The sequence below is a fragment of the Rattus norvegicus genome, chromosome 4, assembly GCF_021556685.1.
Source record: "Rattus norvegicus strain SHRSP/BbbUtx chromosome 4, alternate assembly SHRSP_T2T, whole genome shotgun sequence".
Taxonomy (NCBI): Eukaryota; Metazoa; Chordata; class Mammalia; order Rodentia; family Muridae; genus Rattus; species Rattus norvegicus.
Window position 1 is genome coordinate 10,497,142 of NC_141537.1, and position 22,039 is coordinate 10,519,180.

Below are 22,039 nucleotides of genomic sequence, written 5' to 3' on the forward strand. Positions count from 1 at the left end.
ATGGTTGTTTATCACACATGCGCACATGCGTGAGGACATGCATAGGTGTGCGCACTTGCACACACAATGCTACATTTACAAACTTAGAGGAAAAAAAACCACTTTTGTAATGATTGAAAGATACTACCTGTGGTCACACTCTGCCTCCCTGAAATTCTCTAACTCACATGATTCATCTTGAGAGCAGAACAGACTTGGAGAGGTAAGGGTACCCTGCCTCTCTCCTTACCTCAGGCATACCGTAACTCCCTTTTCATTCTGCTCATCCCTAAGTGGGGGAATACACCCTCTGTCCATCAGCTGCACTCAGTGTGTCTGGCTTCAGTTTTACTGTTATCTCCTCAGAGGTGAAGCCAGCTTATCGTTACCTCATGTTCTTCCCTTTGTAGTATGTGGCACAGATATGAGTGCTTTCTGATCTCCTACAAGACAAATCTGATCCTGCTCACCACAGGACCAGTGTTCAGAGTCAAGCGGTGGCTTTTGCCCATTTTTAAATTCCTGTGAATTGTTTTCCTGGAAATTTGCTCATTTTTTGGCCAAAGTTGTTTTTTCTACTAGTAACAATTTTCAGTAAAACATAGGTTCGAGACTTTCCTTTCTTGAGAGCTGAAATCCAATAATTAAGAATAAGGTTTATTGTATATTGGAGGAGAAAGATAACATAGATGTGTCCTTTGTTAGTGATTTAGTGTAATGAATTGTGTAATGCAATGATATTTTTATAAACTTTTACCCCTTTTCATATGAAATTAAATTTACAGATTCTTTTTACTATCCATTTTTTTTGTCTACACAAAAGAATTGCATAGCATAAATAGTGGAAATGCTTGAATTTTGACCAGTTTAGCTCATAAACGTAAATCTACCTTGAGCTTTGCCATACTAAACGTTTAATTTACATTTGGGTAAAACACGTGCAATAACTGTTTCCTGCTCTGATTTAGCGTTTCTCAACCTGTGGGGTCATGCTCCCTTTGGCAAACCTCTATCCTTTAAAAATATTTACATTATGATTCATAGTACAGTAGCAAAATTATGAAGTAACAGTGACAGTTTTATGGTTGGGAGTCACCACAGCATGAATAACATTAGAGGGTTACAATATCGGGAAGGTTGGGGGCCTCTACACAGTTATTTTTTCATGCTTTTAAGAATTCTTCAGTATTTTTCTTCTCAATATATAAAACCAAATTTTCTCCATGTATTTTATAGTTGAAAGTATGTATTTTAGAGATAAAAGTTACAGATACACTCATTTATGAAACTCATGTTTATTAGGGCATTGGCACAACTTCCTGTGCAGTGTTATTTGTAGAAAAAGTTTTGAGAGGATTTAAGGATGACCTAGCACTGTTAGGTAATTTAAGACAAGGTTGAGCGCCCTTCTGAGCCTATAGCCTCTACTGCAAGACTTCAGATTGAAAGTATACAGTGGGCTTACAGAGAAGAACAAGGAGAACAGAGTAGATTCAGTGTTTGTATCTGAAATCAGTCTTTCTGATTTAAGGGTAAAGTGCGGTCATGTGACAGGTAGTCAAGAGCGACAACTTGGTTTTTCTGACAGAGGGTGAAGAGGTGAGCACAAGGTATTAGTGCTGGGTTGTTGGCATCTGTGAGCACTGGGCAGAGGCCGTGTGGTCAGCCTTTCTATCCATGCTTCTCCCAGTCAAGACAGACTCGTATCGAGTCAAGAAAGACTCGTGTTAATGAAATGGTGTGGCAAGTTAGGTGTTTGGGTAGGATTCCGCTGTCCATATTGGAGATCAGTTTCAAAATTGAGTTGTCGATTTGAGTGTGAGCTGTAATAATGGGGCTGGAGGGACAGCGCAGTGGATAAAACAGTTGTCGTAAAGTAAGTTTAAGGAGCAGCATGCAGATAGCCAGCCGCACATAACAGCTAAGAGTGAGTAAGTCTGTGCCTAGCCCATCTGACTACACGAGGCCTGCAATCACGTAGTCCCTGCTATCTTTTCCACCTCGTTGTTTTTATTGCTCTTGTGTGTTTTCTGTGTTTGATTTTGAGACAGGCTTTCTTAGTATAGTCCTGGCTGTCCTGGAACTTGCTCTGAACATCTGGCCTCAAAGATCCAACTGCCTCTGCCACCCGAGTGCTGGTACCAGAGGCGTATGCCACCACCACCAAGCTTATATTCTTCCTTCTTAAGTCAGATAAAAGCCACCAAGGGTAGCAGAGTGGACGCAAGGATCTCATGTGGCCTTGTCGTTAGAGACAGAATGTAAAATCAGTTAGATAGATGACTGCAGTATGTGGCCTGCAGAGGTAACACTGTTTAAAGTGGGAAGGAGGACAGTGCAGTGCTGTTAATAGTAATACAGAAAGGCAAAAAGCAGAAATTTCAAAAAGATTAGATACAGTAAGTGGATGTTTGTTTAAGTAAAACTGATAAGTGCTCAGCTCTTTCTGTGTAATCATCCTCAAAATGGTTCTCCTTACGAACGAGTTTCACTTAGACAGGTGTGATAAAGTTCAAGAAAGTGACCCTCTTAACTTGTTTGTCACTGTGGTGAGCTGAGACAAGACTGCCCTGCAGGTTAGTCTGGTCTATCTGGTACATCCCTGTTTCATCCCTCAAAATTAGTTTTGTAAGCAGCAAAGAAGAGAAGCTTTCCCAGCTACTTGTGTAAGCTTGGAAGTCTTGTGATATACATTTTTTGTCTTAAACGAAGGGACATGTGATAAGTGCTTTGAGGTTTTGTGAAGCTACAGAGTTCACACATGTAAGGCTTCATAAAGCAGTCCTTATTAGCACACAGGCAAAGCACCAGGCATGGTGGACTTGTATGTAGTATTGCTGATAGATAGCCACAATGGCGAGCATGTTTTTACCACCAACCTTTTATTTATCCTAATTATCTAAAAGGCATTTAAGCCTGCCTGCCTGCCTGTCTATCTACATATCTATGTGTGTTGGCGTTTTGCCTGTATATATGTTAGTGTGAGAGTGTTAGATCCCCTGGAACTGGAGTTGCAGACAGTTGTGAGCTGACATGGAGGTGATGGGCATTGAACCTAGGTCCTCTGAGTGCAGAGCGGCAGTGCTTTTAACTGCTGCGCCATCTCTCCAGCCCTCATTTAAGCCCCTTTAAAGGCATGTTAGACAGGTGAGTGAGTAAAGCTCTGTCTGAATTCAGTTCCTGGAGTCCATGTTTTAGACGATGAAAGCCAGCTCCAACACACCTCTTCATGTTGGGAAAAGACAGTGCATTTTAAATAGTCTAGACGTGTGGATGATTGTGGTTGTGTACACTTGATGGTGGGGGAAACATGAGGACATTTCTCATTTGCCTACTGTTATAAAAAAAGATGATAAAGTATTTAGAAAGAGAGTTGAAAATGCTTTTGGAAGTTGGAAATTCAAGTAGTGAGAGGACAAAACTATGATTATTGTTTTTGTAACATGTGTATTTAATAGTTCCTTCCTACCAGGAAGTATATGTCCTGAGAACTAAATATGTACTCACTGTGCATAAGAGCACTTCAATTTTCCAAGTTGACTTAGAAGTCAGTTCTGCTTCTAACAAGTTCTAGACTTAGAATTAAAACTTAGAGCTGTTGGACTGTAAAAACGTTCATCTAATGTACTACATTAGAAGTGTGATTGTTTGGGACCACACTTCAAAACTAACCACATCACCCTTCAATATGTGTTATATAGTGTATCATTGAAAAAAGTACTACTTTAAAATAGTATGAAAAATTTTATTTAGAAATATTTAATATTTGTCATTTATGAATATTTTGGAAAATAAATGATTGCTTTTCCTTCTTTAAGATGTTTTTTCCCGGATGCCACTCATGAATGGCCTTATTGGACCCAGTCCTCATCTCCCACATCATTCTTTGCCTGCTGGAAGTGCACTGGGGACTTTCCCTGCTATAGCACAATCCCCTTATACTGATGTCAGGTATTTAAACTTTCTATGGAAACAAATTATACTACCCTTTGTTCTGTCTTAGTCTTTTAAGTTATTATGCATGGTATTAGTACTTATTATATTTACTAAGAATTTTACTTAAGGATTTCAAACATATTTAAAGCTATTTTGAAGAAGATCCTAAGGAGAGTAGTACTTGAGCATAGTATTAATAGAAAGTTACTTTGTTTATAAAGTAAAGATGTTCTGTTATTTTTCCAGGGATAAAAGTCTAGCATTTAATGTAATGGCAAGTGATGCTAACAGCTCCTGGGTGCCGACAGCTCCAAGTATGGAGGGGGAAAACGACAGCCTGTCAAATGCCCAGAGGAGCACACTGAAGTGGGAGAAGGAGGAGGCTCTTGGTGAGGTGGCAACAGTGGCACCAGTCCTCTACACAAATATTAATTTCCCCAACTTAAAGGAAGAATTCCCAGGTTAGTAGTAATAGATGTGTTAACATACCTGTGAAATTTACCCAGTCTCTCCTCAATGCCCTGCCTTTGTTTTAAAAGGCACTAGAAAGTCTTTTTGTTGTGGTTGTTACTGTTGTTCTTGTTTTTGTTTGTTTTGGTTTTGTCCATAAGGTTTCACTGTGTAGCCCTGGCTTTCCTGGAACTCACTTTTGTAAACCAGGCTGGCCTCGAATTCAGCTCTGCCTGCCCTGTGATTGAAGGTGTGTACCACCATGCCCTTTTTGTCATCCCATGCTCATCTTGACCTGATAGCCCAAGATGAAAGATAGTACTTAGTATCTCTAGGCCTTGTGCTCATTTAAATATTTCCCCAAACTCTTTAATTAATGAGATTGTCAGTTGTCCAGGTCTTAGCAGTGCTCAATTATGAGGTTGTTAGTGCTATGTGATTCTTTTTTTTTTTTAATTAAGCGAAAATGTTACCAATTCTTGGAGGTTTTCCCCATATATATGATGCATTTTGACCATCATACTTATCCAGTGTTCCACTTCGTAACCCTCCCAGATTCACCCCCCTTTCCTTCCAAGTTTTTTCTCCACCTCTAAAAAACAAAACAATCCATGGAATCCAGTGTGTGCCGCCCATATCCTTCTGGATGTGGGACCCATCCACTCTAACATGGTTTACCTCCTAGGGGTCATACTCCTGTCGAAAATCGACTTTCCTTTCTCACGCCATCAACTCACTAACTCCTCATCTAGGCATGGAAACTCGCAAACTCTTCCCCTGCGAGCCAGAAGCTGCAGGAGGGCATCGGATCCAGACAGTTCCAGACAGTTATGAGTCTCCATGTGACTACTAGAACTCACGCCTGGATCCTCTGGAAGAGCAGCCACTGATCTTTACCACCCAGTCAGCTCTCTCTCCATCCCAGTCATCGAACTGTCTTAGACATGTTGCCCAACGCCAAGCAAGATCTTCATTTGTTTCATCTACATCTGATACATAAAATCTGAATGATATTTTATTGTAGTGTTTTGCCTGTGCCTTGTTTAGACTAAGACTGAATCATCAGTTGTAATTTCACTTCGGAACTCAAAACATTTTGAATTTTAGATAGTTTTAGATTTCTGATTTTCACATTAATAACACTCAACCTGTTTTGTGCTAAAATATGATCAAAATAAGTTCAGAAGTAGCTTTTATTACAACTCTCCATCACCGTCTTTGTGAAAGTGTGTCTTCTATGCTTTTGCAGATTGGACTACTCGAGTGAAACAAATTGCCAAGTTGTGGAGAAAAGCCAGCTCTCAGGAAAGAGCGCCATATGTGGTATTTAAATAATTCCTATGTGTTAGATCTTTAAGCACAATATTTGAAACTTATTTTTAGTAGGTAATAAAAAGAAAATACTTGTTAATACTTAGAAAACTAGCAGTTTTATATAGTAACTCATCTTATTTCACCAAAGAACATAACATTTTAAAGCTATGTAACAGGTCAGAGTATTTAAGGTTTCAATTAATTCATGTCACCTTGAAATTGTTTTATCTCTTAACAGACAGTACTGCTATTGAGAGTGAGAGTAGTTTTTAATGTATATGAGTTTACAAGGAAATCTTTATACATGTTGCATTCGAGACTTCCTTTAAGGAGTCCTGAAATACCACCAGAGTTTGAAATGATTACATAATTCACAATTCAGGATAGTGAATAATTATCTTCTAAGGAGCTGGAATGAAATGAACCCTTTTGTGTACCTGTAGTCACATTAAAGCCTTTTTGTTGTTCACCTGACCTTTCATGCATTGATATTCAGCTACAATGATAACTTTGGATGGAGCCAATGGGGGGCAGGGCTGGAGGATAATTTTATGGTTTGTTTTCCCTTAAATTTTGTAGCGATAGAATATTTTTTTATAACTTGCCTGGATGGTAAGCTTCAGCTTTCCAGCTGTTTTAGTTGGACGGTCAGTTTGCTTTTTTTAATGTAAGTTGAGGATGTGCTAAGTCTTCCATGTTGTAATGCTGTGTTTGGATTATAGTAAACTCTATTCTATTGCACTGGGATTCCTGCAGTGACTCAAGCATATATGTAGAAATGCCTTCTCTCTCAGCAGCGTGCCCTGTGCAGGTGTCTGCTTACTGTCTAGGTCCGTTCTTAGCAGAGGTTAAGTTTTCAAGAGTGATGCTTCAAATATTTAACACACGTTTTATAGCTTACAAATAGGACATATTTTGTTTTTTCTTTTTGTCAAAGCAAAAAGCCAGAGATAACAGAGCTGCTTTACGCATTAATAAAGTTCAGATGTCAAATGATTCTATGAAGAGGCAACAACAGCAAGACAGCATCGATCCCACCTCACGCATCGATTCGGATCTTTTTAAAGATCCTTTAAAGCAGAGGGAATCAGAGCATGAACAGGAATGGAAGTTTAGACAGGTATTGGAATTTTGGATGATCTTTTTAAAAATTATCTTATTTTCTGACATTTCCAGCCATTGCCCCTCCCCAGTCCTGCCTCCTACAGTTTCTCATTCCACTCCTCCTTCCTCTTGCCTCCAAGAGGGTGTTCAACACCGCACCCCCATCCCTGCAGGACCTCCCCCTTACCTGGGCCTCAAGTTTCTGCAGGATCAGGTGCATCTCCCACCACTGAGGTCAGAGCAGGCCGTCCTCTGCTGTATGTGTGCTCTGGACCAGCCTATGTTGGTGGCTCAGTCTCTGGGAGATCTCTGGGTTCCAGGGCTTCCTATGGGGTCACCCTCCCCTTCAACTTCTTCAATTCTCTCCCTAATTGGACCATAGGGGTCCCCAACTTCATTCCAGTGGTTGGGTAGAAGTATCTGCATCTATCTCAGTCAGCTGCTTGTTGGGCCTCTCAGAGGACACCATGCCAGGCTCCTGTCTGTAAGCACTCCACAGCATCAGTAACAGTGTCGGGCCCCCAAACCCCACCCAGAAATGGATCCCAAGTTTGGCCAGTCATTGAGCCATTTTTCCTTCAGTCTCTTCTCCATCTTTTTGTCCCTGTATTTCTTTTAGACAACAATTCTGAGTCAGAGTCAGACATTTTGACTGTGGGTTGGTAACCCTGTCCCTCAACTTGAAGCCCTGTCTATCTACTGGAGATGGACACTTCGAGTTCCCTCTCCCCATTGTTGGACATTTTGGCTAAGATCACTGCCATTGAAACCTGAGTGTCTTACCTCCCAGGTCTGGTACTTTCTAGAGGGTCCCCCAACTCCAACCCCCGAGGCTGCATATTTCCATTCATTCTCCTGTCCTCCTTCTTGTGAGAAGAGATAGGAAAAGGAAACCACTTAAGAGAGAAGAGGTGGGAAGAAGGAGGCAGTTTTACTGGGAGAGCTTTACAGAGACAGGTTGAATAGAGAACGAGTTAGATATAGGTGAAGACAGATAGTGTCACCCCCTCCCCATACCTGATCCTGTACCCCCTTTCCACTCAATCTCCCCTCTCCTACCTAGGTCCCTCGCTCCCTCTGCCTCTGTGATTATTTTCTTCCCCCTTCTAAGTGGAATTGAAACATCCTCACTTGGGCCTTTCTGCTTGTTAAGAACTTCTTAAGATCTGTGGGTTGATTGCATTCTAGATATTCTATACCTTTTGGCTACCATGCCTGTCCTTTTGGATCTGGGTTACCTCACTCAGGATAGTATTTTCTAGTTCCATCGATTTGGCTGCAAAATTCATGATGTCTCATTTTTAATAGCTGAGTAATATTCCGTTGTATAAATTAACCACGTTTTCTGTATCCATTCTTTGGTTGAGGGACATCTAGTTTCCAACTTCTGGCCATTACAAATAAGGCTGCTATGAACATGTGCCCCTGTGGCATGGTGGGCATCTTTTGGGTATACAACCAGGAGTGGTATTGGTGGATCTTCAGGTAAAACTATTTTCTGAGGAAGTGCCAGATTGATTTCCAGAATGGTTGTCCCAGCTTGCCCTCCCACCAGCAGTAGAGGTGTGTTCCTCTTTCTCCATAGCCTCACTAGCATCTGCTATCTCCTGAGGTTTTTTATCTTAGCCATGCTGATTGTTGTGAAGTAAAATCTCAGGGTCATTTTGATTTTCGTTTCTCTGATGACTAAGGCCTTTGAACATTTCTTTAAGTACGTCTCGATGGCCATTCAAGATTCTTCTCTTGTGAATTCTCTTTTGAACTCTGTACTCCATTTTTTAATTAGGTTACTTTTTTTCTTTCCTTTTTTCTTTTTTTGGAAGTTAACTTCTTGAGTTCTTCTATATTTTGAATATTGGCCCTCTATTGGATGTAAAGTTAGTGGAGAATTTTTCCCAATCTGTAGGTTGCTGATTTGTCTTTTCAACTGTGTCCTTAGTCTTACAGAAGCTTTTCAGGTTCATGAGATCCTATGTATCAATTATTGATCTTAGTGCCTGAGCCATTGGAGTTCTGTTCAGGAAATTTCCCCCTGTGCCAATGAGTTTGAGGCCCTTTCCTGTGTTCTTTTCTATTAGACTCAGTGTTTCTGGCTTTTGCCTGAGGTTTTTTATCCTCTTGGACTTGAGCTGTGTGCAAGGTGATAAATATGGATCTATTTTCAGATCACCAGTTGGACCAGCAACTTTTATTGAAGATGCTGTCTTTCCTCCACTATTTGTTTTTGGCTGTGTGTGTTTCTCAAAGATCAAGTGTCCATAGATGTGTGGGTTTATTTCTGGGGTTCCCATTTGATTCCATTGATTGGACTTTCTGTCTCTCTCTTTTTTTTTTTTTTTTTAATCTATTGCTTTGTAGTACAGCTTGAGGTCAGGGATGATGATTCCCCCTGAATGGCTATCATGGTTTGTTTGTTTTTTTTTCCATATGAAGTTGAGAATTGCTCTTTCCATATCTGTGAAGAATTGTGTTGGAATTTTGATGGGAATTGCATTAAATCTGTAGATGGCCATTTTCACTATGTTAATCCTGTTGATCCATGAGCATGGGAGATCTTTCCATCTTCTGAAGTCCTCAATTTTTTTCTTCAAGGGTTTGAAGTTATACAGATATTTTACTTGCTTGATAAAGAATTACACCAAGATATTTTATATTATTTGTGGCTATATTGTGAAAGGTATTGCTTCCCTAATTTCCCTCTCACCCTGTTTATTAATTGTATAAAGGAAGGCTACTGATTTATTTGAATTAATTTTATATCCATTCTCTTTTCTGAAGTTGTTTATCAGCTGTAGGAGTTCTCTTTTGGGGTTTTTGAGGTCACTTATATATACTATCTTCTTCCTCTCCATTTGTTTTTCTTTGATCTCCTTTTGTTGTCTAATTGCTCTTGTCTGTGGCCATACCCCACTGAACAGTGTGCATAGTCTCATCTTGAATAATTTGCTTTTTAAATTGCATTTTTGATTGTTTTTTAAAGATTTATTTGTTTTATGTAAGTACAATGTACACTGTCATTGTCTTCAGACACACCAGAAGAGGGCATAAGATTCCATTACAGATGGTTTTGAGCTACCTTGTGGTTGTTGGGAATTGAACTCAGGACCTCTGGAAGAGCAGTCAGTGCTCTTAACCACTGAGCCATCTCTCCGGCCCCACATTTTTGATTTTTAAGTAAGTGAGGTAGTTATGTCATTTCAGATTATAATTTTTAATAGAACTTGAAAAATGTTAAAAACAGATTTCTCTTTTTGGTTATATTTTCAAATTGGTTGTAGATACTTGCCAAAATATATATAATATACCACTATAGGACTAAATAGGGCACACTATTATGATAATCCTTTTCCTAGTAATTTGTCTACTAGGAAGCAGTCTGCTAGTTACTGACATCAGATGATGAACTTTGTGCTGTCTTCTTTCTGTGATTTGTGTGCTTTTTCCTTAACAGCAAATGCGTCAGAAAAGTAAGCAGCAAGCTAAAATTGAAGCCACACAGAAGCTGGAACAAGTGAAGAATGAACAGCAGCAGCAGCAGCAGCAACAGCAGCAACAACAACAACAACAACAACAACAACAGCAACAACAACTTGCTTCTCAGCACCTTCTAGTAGCACCTGGTTCAGATCCTCCCAGTAGTGGAGCACAGAGTCCCTTGACACCTCAGACTGGCAATGGGAGTGTGTCTCCTGCACAGACATTCCATAAAGACCTGTTCTCCAAACACCTCCCCAGTACTCCTGCTTCCATACCTTCAGATGATGTGTTTGTCAAACCACAACCTCCACCCCCTCCTTCAACCCCATCCCGTATACCTAATCAGGAAAGTCTGTCTCAGTCCCAGAATTCTCAGCCACCTTCTCCACAGATGTTCTCACCTGGATCATCCCACTCCAGACCACCCTCTCCAGTGGATCCTTATGCAAAAATGGTTGGTACTCCTAGACCGCCTCCTGTTGGCCATAGTTTTCCAAGAAGAAATTCTGTTACACCAGTGGAAAACTGTGTGCCTTTATCTTCAGTACCTAGGCCCATTCATATGAATGAAACATCAGCCACAAGGCCATCCCCAGCCAGAGACTTATGTGCTTCCTCCATGACAAACAGTGACCCCTATGCAAAGCCTCCAGATACACCTAGGCCAATGATGACAGATCAGTTTCCCAAACCTTTTAGCCTTCCTAGGTCCCCTGTGATTTCAGAACAAAGTACAAAAGGTCCTCTTGCAGCTGGAGCCAGTGATCACTTTACCAAGCCTTCTCCTAGAACAGACGCCTTTCAGAGGCAACGGCTGCCTGACCCATATGCAGGGCCATCGTTGACACCCGCCCCACTGGGTAATGGGCCGTTTAAGACCCCTCTGCACCCTCCTCCATCTCAGGATCCATATGGATCTTTGTCACAGGCATCAAGACGACTCTCTGTTGACCCTTATGAAAGGCCTGCCTTGACACCAAGGCCAGTAGATAATTTTTCTCATAATCAGTCAAATGATCCATATAGCCAGCCTCCCCTAACTCCACACCCAGCTATGGGTGAATCTTATACTCACTCTTCAAGGGCTTTTTCTCAGCCTGGAACCATATCAAGGTCAGCATCTCAGGACCCATATTCACAACCCCCAGGAACTCCACGTCCTGTTATAGAATCTTACTCCCAAACCTCAGGAACAGCTCGATCCAATCAAGATCCTTATTCCCAACCTCCTGGTACTCCCCGGCCTAACACTATTGACCCATATAGTCAGCAACCACCTACCCCTAGGCCTTCTCCACAGACAGATATGTTTGTTACGTCTGTGGCAAGTCAGAGACACACTGATCCATATACTCATCATCTTGGGCCGCCGAGATCTGGAATTTCTGTTCCCTATTCTCAGCCACCAGCAGCACCAAGGCCAAGGACTTCAGAGGGTTTTACTCGGTCCTCTAGTGCAAGACCAGCCCTCATGCCAAACCAGGATCCTTTTTTGCAAGCAGCACAAAACCGAGTACCAGGTTTACCTGGCCCTTTAATAAGGCCACCTGATACATGTTCCCAGACTCCCAGACCAGCTGGGCCTGGCCTTACAGACACATTCAGTCATGCTTCCCCATCTGGTGTTCGTGATCCCTACGATCAGCCTCCAATGACTCCCAGGCCACATTCTGAGTCTTTCGGGGCTAGTCAAGTTGTCCACGATCTTGTTGACCGTCCAGTTCCTGGATCAGAGGGAAACTTTAGCACATCTTCAAACCTTCCTGTAAGCTCCCAAGGACAGCAATTTTCCAGTGTCTCCCAGCTTCCTGGACCCGTGCCAACCTCAGGAGGAACTGACACACCGAACACCGTGAACATGTCTCAAGCTGACACCGAGAAATTGAGACAGGTAAATGCTACAGCATTTTGAGATGGTTTAAATATATTATCTGTGGAAGCTCCTCATTAAGTCAAATGGTAATGTACTCTACACATACATTAAAGTTATTCTGTACAGTTTATTAAATACAAGGAAAAAGTGAAAATGGTAAAATCAACACCACTTAAATTAGATTTAACCTGGATCTAATTTTATTCTTCATGAATTTGTTGGCAGATCTTTAAATATAAAAACTCTTACTTTAATGGTGGTTTATTCGGCCATGGGGAAAAACACCCAAATCACCAGTTTTCGTTGTAATTTTTTGGTGGGTGGGTGTGCGTGCGTGCGTGCGTGCGTGCGTGTGTGTGTGTGTGTGTGTGTGTGTTCATTCAATAGTTAAATTAAGCTTTAAAACATTTTGAAATTTTAAATGTTTATGTAGTCACATAATGGAAATGTTAAGAATTTATAAAATGTTTGCTTATAAATTCCAGCAATTTTGTTTCTTTCCATTTAGCGGCAGAAGCTGCGTGAAATCATTCTCCAGCAACAGCAGCAGAAGAAGATTGCTAGTCGCCAGGAGAAGGGGCCTCAGGACACAGCCGTAGTACCTCACCCTCTGCCCCTTCCACACTGGCAGCCAGAGAGCATCAACCAGGCTTTCACCCGACCTCCACCTCCCTATCCTGGGAACACTCGATCACCTGTTATCCCCCCACTAGGACCTAGATATGCAGTTTTCCCCAAAGATCAGCGTGGACCCTATCCTCCTGAGGTTGCTGGTGTGGGGATGAGACCTCATGGATTTAGGTAATGCTTTTCATTTTCTGCTAGATTTAGGTTGACATTGGAAGTAGGAACTGGACAAAAAACATTAGTATTTGGCAAGAAGTGGTTTTCTACTTTTTTATTACTACGAGATACAGTCATCATAGTTTTTAGCTCAGGAGAGATCATGGACTTCTTTCCTCTAAGAACTCTTGACAGACGTTGTAAGTGTTTACAGAGTGACTGATAATCCTAATAATGTAGCGTGTCATGCCAGCTTCCAATGTCGCGGCTGACGCCTAGTGACACTTGTTGTGATATGATGGATGTTAATGATGCATTTTATTCTTTTAGTTAAATTGTAGGATGTCTGTAGAGAGTTGCAGATTAGAGAGGTGTCTCCTTTTAGAGATTGAGTGACACAATTGAGTTTTAGAATGAGTCAACATGTATGACCAATACACACTATTGTAAGGAGAGAGCTCCTTAACATGGGCTTTTTTAGAGGACACATAATTTAATCTTATGTCTGGTATATTCTTTCCTTCCCTTTTTTAATTCTACCTTAGTTGTAGTTTACACTCATTGCTGTTTTGTGTATTTTAAGAAGTGTGTGTGTGTGTGTGTGTGTGTCTGTGTAGGATGTATATGTAAATGTGCATGGGGAACTAAGAGGTAGATGCCGTGTGTCTTCCATTGTTCTTTCCCTTATAGTGTTGAGAATAAGGTCTCTCCTTCAACCTGGATCTTACTGGTGTGGCAAGACTAGCTTTCCAGTCAACCCTAAGGATGCTCTTGAGTCCTCCCCTCACCCCTCCAGGGTTATGGGCATCACTACTGTGCTTGACCTGTGTGCATGTGTGCATATGCTTGTTCATAAAAGTCCTTAGTGACCGAGCCACCTGTCCAGTGTCTGTCTGTTATTCTTTTTTTTTTTTTTTTTTTTTTTTAAATTTTCTACTTCAGTGTGTGAGCCATAAGTCACATGTGATAGGTAGCCAGAGACCAACTTTGTGGATAAATTCTCTCCTTTATGTGTTCTGGGTGTCATACTCAGATCATTTACAGGGCAACCATTTTTACCCATTGAGCCATCCCACTATCCTAGTTTCGTCTATTTAAAAAAAAAATTAAAGTGTGTGTGTGTGTGTGTGTGTGTGTGTGTGTGTGTGTGTGTATGTGTATAAAATGTGTTTTGATCAACTTCTAACTCCTGTCAGAGTATCTTACATTTTCACTGTCATTGGGCTTAGCAGCAGTATTTTTTTAATCTGTAGACTAACTTAAAATTTCTTTTTCTTTATTTTTTCTTTATTTGTAAATTGATTATCATTCTTAATTATTTGGGTTTTGTTTGTTTTTTGGCTTTTAGAGTTGGATTTCCAGGAGCTAGCCATGGTCCCATGCCAAGCCAAGATCGTTTCCATGTGCCTCAGCAAATACAAGGATCTGGAATTCCTCCAAACATAAGAAGACCAATGTCTATGGAAATGCCTAGACCTTCAAATAACCCACCAATAAATAATCCAGTTGGGCTTCCTCAGCATTTCCCACCACAGGGTCTGCCAGTTCAGCAGCATAATATACTAGGCCAAGCTTTTATTGAGCTGAGGCACAGAGCTCCGGATGGAAGGTCACGGTTGCCATTTGCTGCTTCTCCTGGCAGTGCTATGGAGTCACCTTCTCATCCCAGACATGGAAATTTCCTTCCCAGACCTGATTTTCCTGGTCCTAGACACACAGACCCCATAAGACAACCTCCCCAGTGTCTACCTAATCAGCTACCTGTGCATGCAAATTTAGAGCAGGTCCCACCTTCTCAGCCAGAGCAAGGTCATCCTGCCCACCAATCTTCTATTGTCATGAGGCCCCTAACTCATCCTTTAAGTGGTGAATTTTCTGAGGCTCCTTTGTCAACATCTACCCCAACTGAAACACCCCCAGATAACTTAGAGATAGCTGGTCAGTCTTCTGATGGTCTGGAGGAAAAACTAGACTCTGATGATCCTTCTGTGAAAGAACTGGATGTCAAAGATCTTGAGGGAGTCGAAGTCAAAGATTTGGATGATGAAGATCTAGAAAATTTAAATTTAGACACAGAGGATGGCAAGGGTGATGACCTGGACACTTTAGATAATTTGGAAACCAATGACCCTAACCTGGATGACCTCTTAAGGTCAGATGAATTTGATATCATAGCGTACACAGATCCAGAACTTGACTTAGGGGATAAAAAAAGCATGTTCAATGAGGAATTAGACCTTAATGTTCCAATTGATGATAAGCTAGATAATCAGTGTGTATCTGTTGAACCCAAAATAAGGGATCAAGGAGACAAAACTATGGTTCTTGAAGATAAGGATTTGCCACAGAAAAAGTCCAGTGGTATCAGTGAGATAAAGACAGAAGCCCTGTCTCCCCACTCTAAAGAAGAACCAGAGAGTGACATTAAAAACTGCAATGACAGTAGAGGAGATGCCGAGATAGCGTGCTCACAGGCTTCTGGTCAGACCAGTCACAGTGATCGAGGAAAGCCTTCTCTGCTGACTACTGATCAAGAGATGCTTGAGAAAAGAAATAACCGGGAAAATGCAGCTCCTGGTGTCTGTGCCATTCAAGAGTCCACTCCTCTGCCTGCTCAAGACGTGATGAACTCTTGTGACATAACAGGATCGACTCCAGTTCTCTCGAGTTTACTCTCGAATGAAAAGTGTGATAGCTCTGACATTAGGCCTTCAGTGTCTTCCCCACCAACTCTCCCCATCTCACCATCCACTCATGGGTCAAGTTTGCCTCCTACTTTAATACCACCTGGCCCTCTCTTGGATAATACCATGAATTCTAATGTAACAGTGGTCCCTAGGGTAAACCATGCATTTTCTCAGGGTGTGCCAGTAAATCCAGGATTCCTTCAGGGTCAGTCATCAGTGAACCATTTAGGGACAGGGAAACCTACGAATCAAACTGTGCCTCTCACAAATCAGTCCAGCACCAGTGGCATGCCTGGACCACAGCAGCTAATGATGCCTCAAACATTAGCCCAGCAGAGCAGAGAGAGGCCCCTCCTTCTAGAGGAACAGCCTCTGCTTCTACAAGATCTTTTGGATCAAGAGAGGCAGGAGCAGCAGCAGCAAAGACAAATGCAAGCTATGATTCGTCAGCGGTCAGAACCATTCTTCCCTAACATTGGTAGGAAATTCCTTCTGTCTCAAAACAACTTACTGGGGCATTTGAGTACATGCAGCATGCTTGTAAATACTCATTGTTGAGATTACATATGGAATCAGTGTAATCTGAGAATTTTCTATCTTCTCGGGTCTTTAAACTGAAGACAGAAATTTTAGATTTCTTCCAGGTCAGTAAAAATGAAGATAACCTTGAATTGTTACCTCATTCAGTCCGGCTTGTGTTAATGTGGTTTTAGTTTTATCTGCCAATTGTCATGAGAAGATAAATGTAAGGAAATTATGATAGAAATAAAACTCCTTGTTCTTTTGTGTACAATGTTGGTAAAGGGTTCTTGTCATTTGGTTTTTTATACTCCACAGATAGTTCTTTCAACTTATTTTTCTTGGTTTACTATTTTTAATAAAAATACAAGTCCATGCAGCCCAACCCTTCAGTGCCTTGCCTAGAAGAATTAAAAGTCAGCAGGCATATATCTGAGAATACTTTTTTCTGAACATCAATGACAAAAGCATTGTGTCAGCATGTGGTGCAGACTCTAATATATGACTCTGTTCCACTCACATGCAAAGAGACACTCCGTACCCTCTTCGTACTTTTATTTGTAGTTATAGCCTGGACATAGTTGTAGTCTTTTTCTTTCTTTTAAAAAAAATGATAACTAATTTAGTGGAATTCTTTAGTATTGGAAATAACTGCAAACTTTCATTCCTTTTATTGCATTACTAAAAAAATATCATTCTAATTGGCATTGTACAGGTTGGAACCAATGGGAACTCATTGCTGAACATCATTGTTATGATCACCAATGACTTACAGACTTGTTCTCCTTTCTGAAAGACTAATATATTAAAGTATGCTTCAGTTGTAGACATCTGAAATTCAGCTAAGTTAGGGTGTTACCATTTCTAGATTCCCCTATGTAGTGTAGAAACATAATGATTATTAAATAATAAGGTACAAGAGTTTATAAACTATGCAATTATTGTGATACTTAAGTGTACCACTTTGTGTATCTTGAACCATGAACTTGAGTAATGTCAAAATACATTTCTTCTTTAGATTTCGATGCAATAACAGATCCTATAATGAAAGCGAAAATGGTAGCCCTTAAAGGCATAAATAAAGTGATGGCACAGAACAGCCTGGGCATGCCACCAATGGTGATGAGCAGGTAGGTAGAAATGTGCTCTTCCTTCCTGGGCGTGCGGATGTGCTTCTTAGAGTGCCTCAAAACTCAAAAGCCTACTCTTCTCGATATAAAGAGTATTTAAATTCATCTGGACGCAGGGTATTTCCACTCAGGGAGAATGAACTGTAAAATACCACGCAAACATTAGGAAGACTGACTTGGTCATTGAGGAAAGCCAAATTGTTTTTGTTTGTTTAATTTAAAGAAGTGTTAGCACTAAGATTTTCCTTCAAGAAATTCTGTGGTTAAGGAAAATATTAATTCAGCTCTAAAATGAAATATTCCATAGATGACTTTGAATTAGAGAAGGGAAAACAGCAATTTATGGACATTTGGATACTGGGATTGTGGTATTTACATAGTTTTAACATAACAGAAAGTGGAAATTGTCCATTCAGGGGGTTTAGATTGAATGCTTGTTAAGCTGCAGTGGTCTGTGCCACAGGGCAGTGCTTCTTGATCTTGATCATTCTCCAACGTGGGAATCGTTTGCGTGCCCCCACCACTATTCTACCCTTTTACATGCACTTTCTTTCCCTTCCTACAGACTTACTGAATGGCATTTTCTAGGAATGGTGTCTGAATGCCTGTATTTTTGACAAGTACCTTGAATGATTCTTTAGTTGTATTGCTGTTTCTGATTTTCGTCAGAACAGTAATCAGATCCTCAATTTATTGTTAATGATCTTGTTGAAGAATTATAAAAGGGAGTATAATTGATCATAGAATTGAATATGGAGTTTGTGTAGATTGAAGATATAGACATATGCTTTAGGGAACTGTGTAATACATTGAGTATGAATAAGATGCATTTTTGAGCTCGAAGTAGAGATAGTGGTTTGTAAAGATTTTTACTTCCGAGCTGGATTGATTAGCACTGTTCTCTGTCAGGTAACTTTATATGGCATAAGCCTTTTTACCCTTGAAACCTTTGAAATTTTTCTCAGATATATACATAATAAAAATACAAATTGAAAAAGGAATAGACCACATTTATAACGTAGTTAATAATCTCTGATTATATTCATGATATATATGTGTCATAATACATTAACAAACTTAGCTTTGAATTTTATAACAAGATAAAGATTGGCCATGACCTATTTTGAGTGTGCAACACTTGACAGGAATATCATGTTTCCTACTGGTGAGAGTATAGTATTGCTAATAAATAATACTGTATTTTAACTTGATACTCAGAGTCAAGGAAATGCTAGATTTTGTTTGAGCCTTAATTTAGAACATGGGCCTCAGAGTCAGAACTCTGAGTGTCCTATGTGTGGTCAACACAATTGTATCAGTGCCTGTTAGACTTGCAGTGCTTTGTCAGCTGTGTGGGAAGTGTACTGGGGACCATTCTAAGGTTCTTGCAGAAATAAGGTAGTCCCTTCTGAGAGTCGTGTGGTGTGTTAGATGATGATGCAGACAGCAAGTGATAATCAGATTGAGATTATTCTGTGCCAGAACTGTAGTATAGAGAAAGGAGATACATGAATCAGACTTCTGAGAAACAGATCACAAATAAACACTCAACAACACTTAAGTGCTTCTTTATAATATATTTGGATCTAATTTGAAGTTGTCTTCTATTTATATTTTAATATGTTAAAGCATTCAGTGACTTAATAAGACAGACATGCTTTCAAATAAGCCATAATGGTCCTATCCAGTTATTGGTTTAATTAGAATAAGTAAGGTTTCACCAAATGGATTTAACTAGAGGTTAGTCACTAGCTTTATTTTTTCTAATTTGGTTTAATCATTATATTCAAATACATACAAGAACTGTGAAATTATTTGAGGTACTTCTTTTGTTTTAGACTATAAAAGAGCTAAGTAGCACCCTCTGTAGCCCAAGTTGGCGTGAAACTCTTATATAGCTCAGACTGGCCCTGAACTTATAGCATCTTTTCCCCTCGTTGTCTTGGGAACCACCAAGCTTAGTCTAGCTGTTCATTTTCTTCTATTTTTACTAGTTACTTATTTACATTTCAGATGTAATTCCCCTTTCTTGGTTTCTCTTCCACAAGCCCCCTATCCTCTCCTCCTCCCCCTGCCGCTATGAGGGTGCTCCCCAACCCACCCACTCCTGCCTCAGTGCCCTAACATTCCCCTACACTGTAGCATCCAACCTCCACAGGACCAAGGGTCTCTCCTTCTCCCATTGATGCCAGATAAGACCATATACCTCTGTTATATACCCAGCTGTAGCCATGGGTTGCTCCATGTGTACTCTGTGGTTGGTTGTTTAGTCCCTGGGTGCTTTGTGGGTTCTGCTTGGTTGGTGGGATTCAAACCCCTTCAGCAACTTCACTCCTTGCTCTAACTCCCCTGGGATCCCCACGCTCAGTCTGATGTTTGTCTGCATCCACATCTATATTGGTCAGGCTCTGGCACAGCCTCTCAGAGGATAGCTACACTGCGTTCCTGTCAGCAAGCACTTGGTGTCTGCAACAGTATCTGGGTTTGGTGACTGTATATGGGATGGATCCCTAGGTGGGGCAGTCTCTGGATGGCTCTGCTCTACTCTTTGTCCCTGCATTTCCTTTAGACAAGAGGAACTATCTGTTCATTTTTTTTTCTTTTCTTTTTTTTTCAGAGCTGGGGACCGAACCCAGGGCCTTGCGCTTGCTTGGCAAGCACTCTACCACTGAGCTAAATCCCCAACCCCCTGTTCATTTTTAATAAAGATTGCAACTAGGAAAAAATTTCTTAGTTTGCATATTGAAGCTAGATTTTCACTATAATTGTATCATAAAAATATTTTTGTGAAACCTATGAGGGCCCAAACTCTGCAAATGTTTGGCTGACTTTTTATGCAGCCTTACTGGTCCCCATGAAGATAGCTGCCTAACCATTCTGAGTGGTCATCCACAGTAATCAGAAGGTGGTTGTCAGACTTCTCCTGTGGGAGACGTCATTACTCCTCTCTTCCCTGGAAGAGAGCATTAAGTACCTGTGCAACTTGTGGTAAGCTCATCAGGTGATAACTGTGTGCTTTCCTCGACAGATTCCCCTTCATGGGTCCATCCATGGCTGGAGTGCAAACCAGTGAAGGCCAGACCCTAATGCCACAAGCTGTAGCCCAGGTAATGCTGCTCGGATTGCTGGGTTAGGGAAGACACGCCGACCTATGTCTTACCAAACCCAAATCATAGTGAAGCCCCTCCTAGAGAGTAATAGGAGCAGACCTTCTGGCAACACAGTGAAAAAAAGATGTGCTGTTGCTGTGTAAAATAAAGATTTAAAACCTGGGATTTCTGCCAAGGACCTGCACACTTTAATGATAGAAAGTCACTTGGAAGGAGGCTAAGTGCTTTGGGCTTCTGGCTTCAGGAAAGACATTTCATATCCTGCTAATTGGAATTAATCCATCACATTTAAAGTGTAAAACCATTGGAAACATTAGGGGATAATGTCTGTATTCATCCTATAGATGTAATTATTCCTTGAGATGACTGCCTTTTTGAATACTGAGCATCTGCAGTCAACTCAGAGTTGAAACATTGATGCTATGATCACGTTATGAATCTAGAAACAGTAACTCTTTTCATGTGCTATATGTTGATTTTTAAAACAATGTATTTGCCTGGTGTGGGAGGGTTGTTCTGTGTGCTTTGGAGTTATCTTATACTCTACCAGTTTATCAGTTATTTTTATTATAAAGATAATTTATTCTTTTCCCTATTAAGAGCATAAATACCCTTTGATATACTGGGAAGCTGAGTTTTCTAAATTCTTGGCTTTACTGTGAATTCAGTGTGCACTTTCACAAGTTCTTGAGCCTCTTTACTCTGCTCTGTCAAATGTTGCATCAGCTTCCCTGCAATACTGTAAGACTGAACCAGCCGTATTCTGGCTTTGAACATAGCTCGAGTCTAACAGAACTTGAATCAACAGGGTAAAGATTTTTTTCCAAGATTCTATTTATCAGGTCCTGGCCAGGAAATTGTGAAATTTTCTGCTATTCAAACACCATGAAAAAATCAATGCATTATTAGAACACAAGACCAACATTTTCCTTTACATGGATACTATATTAATCTTGTTATAATTAGCTTCTTTATATAGTACGGTTTAGTGAGTCTAGATCATGTATTTATGAACTTATTGACAAAAGAAACCAGGTAGGCATCATTGAAACATCAGATCAGGTGGAATTTTTAGCCTAACTATATAAGATTTTGTTTGCCTTAGTATTATATTTCAGATGAATAACTCATTATTTTCTCTAACTCATTATTTTCTATTCAACTAAATATGGAAAATATAGTTCAGAGATAAAAATTAATGTTCACATATTAAAATGTTGCCCAACTAATTTATTTGAGTATTTATAAGAGAAGAGAAACTTTAAAGATGTTTTAGAAAATTAAAATTTTTCTTTTTTATTTTTTCCTTCATTTTGAAGTTTTCCCCCCCTTAATTTGAAGTATGGAATTAAACATATTTGTAAATTTTACTTATTTTAGGATGGCAGTATAACACATCAGATTTCTAGGCCTAATCCTCCAAATTTTGGTCCAGGCTTTGTCAGTAAGTATAAATCTAATAAGTTACCTGTTTTCTGGGGATTGCTTGTTTGACTCTATTTGTGTTGTTCTGAAGCTCGGAATTAGTGTAGCGCGTTACTGTGAGCCTGAGTGCCCTGCTCTGTCAGAGTCCACTGTCCTCAGGCGTCTTTACAGCAAGGCATGTGTTTCCATTGCTTTTTCTGCCATGCATGAAGAATTAGTTAGAAATAAATACTTTAATGCAGGAAAACCATC

At 40.3% G+C, this 22,039-nt stretch overlaps 1 protein-coding gene across 26 annotated transcripts in view; it reads left to right on the forward strand.

The window, feature by feature from the left end:
* Kmt2c (lysine methyltransferase 2C) overlaps positions 1–22,039 on the forward strand; it is a 214,730-nt gene that overhangs the window by 159,798 nt on the left and 32,893 nt on the right. For all 26 annotated transcript variants that reach the window (XR_015686283.1, XR_015686284.1, XM_087659632.1 and 23 more), the window contains 10 exons: positions 3,798–3,930; positions 4,162–4,376; positions 5,615–5,688; positions 6,617–6,799; positions 10,235–12,151; positions 12,642–12,934; positions 14,265–16,081; positions 17,141–17,252; positions 20,281–20,359; positions 21,743–21,806. Coding sequence is in view for 24 of the 26 variants with exons in the window: in XM_087659632.1 (XP_087515758.1) it covers positions 3,798–3,930; positions 4,162–4,376; positions 5,615–5,688; positions 6,617–6,799; positions 10,235–12,151; positions 12,642–12,934; positions 14,265–16,081; positions 17,141–17,252; positions 20,281–20,359; positions 21,743–21,806 (4,887 nt within the window). In the remaining 2 variants the exon portion in view is untranslated. The remainder of the gene's footprint in view (positions 1–3,797; positions 3,931–4,161; positions 4,377–5,614; positions 5,689–6,616; positions 6,800–10,234; positions 12,152–12,641; positions 12,935–14,264; positions 16,082–17,140; positions 17,253–20,280; positions 20,360–21,742; positions 21,807–22,039) is intronic.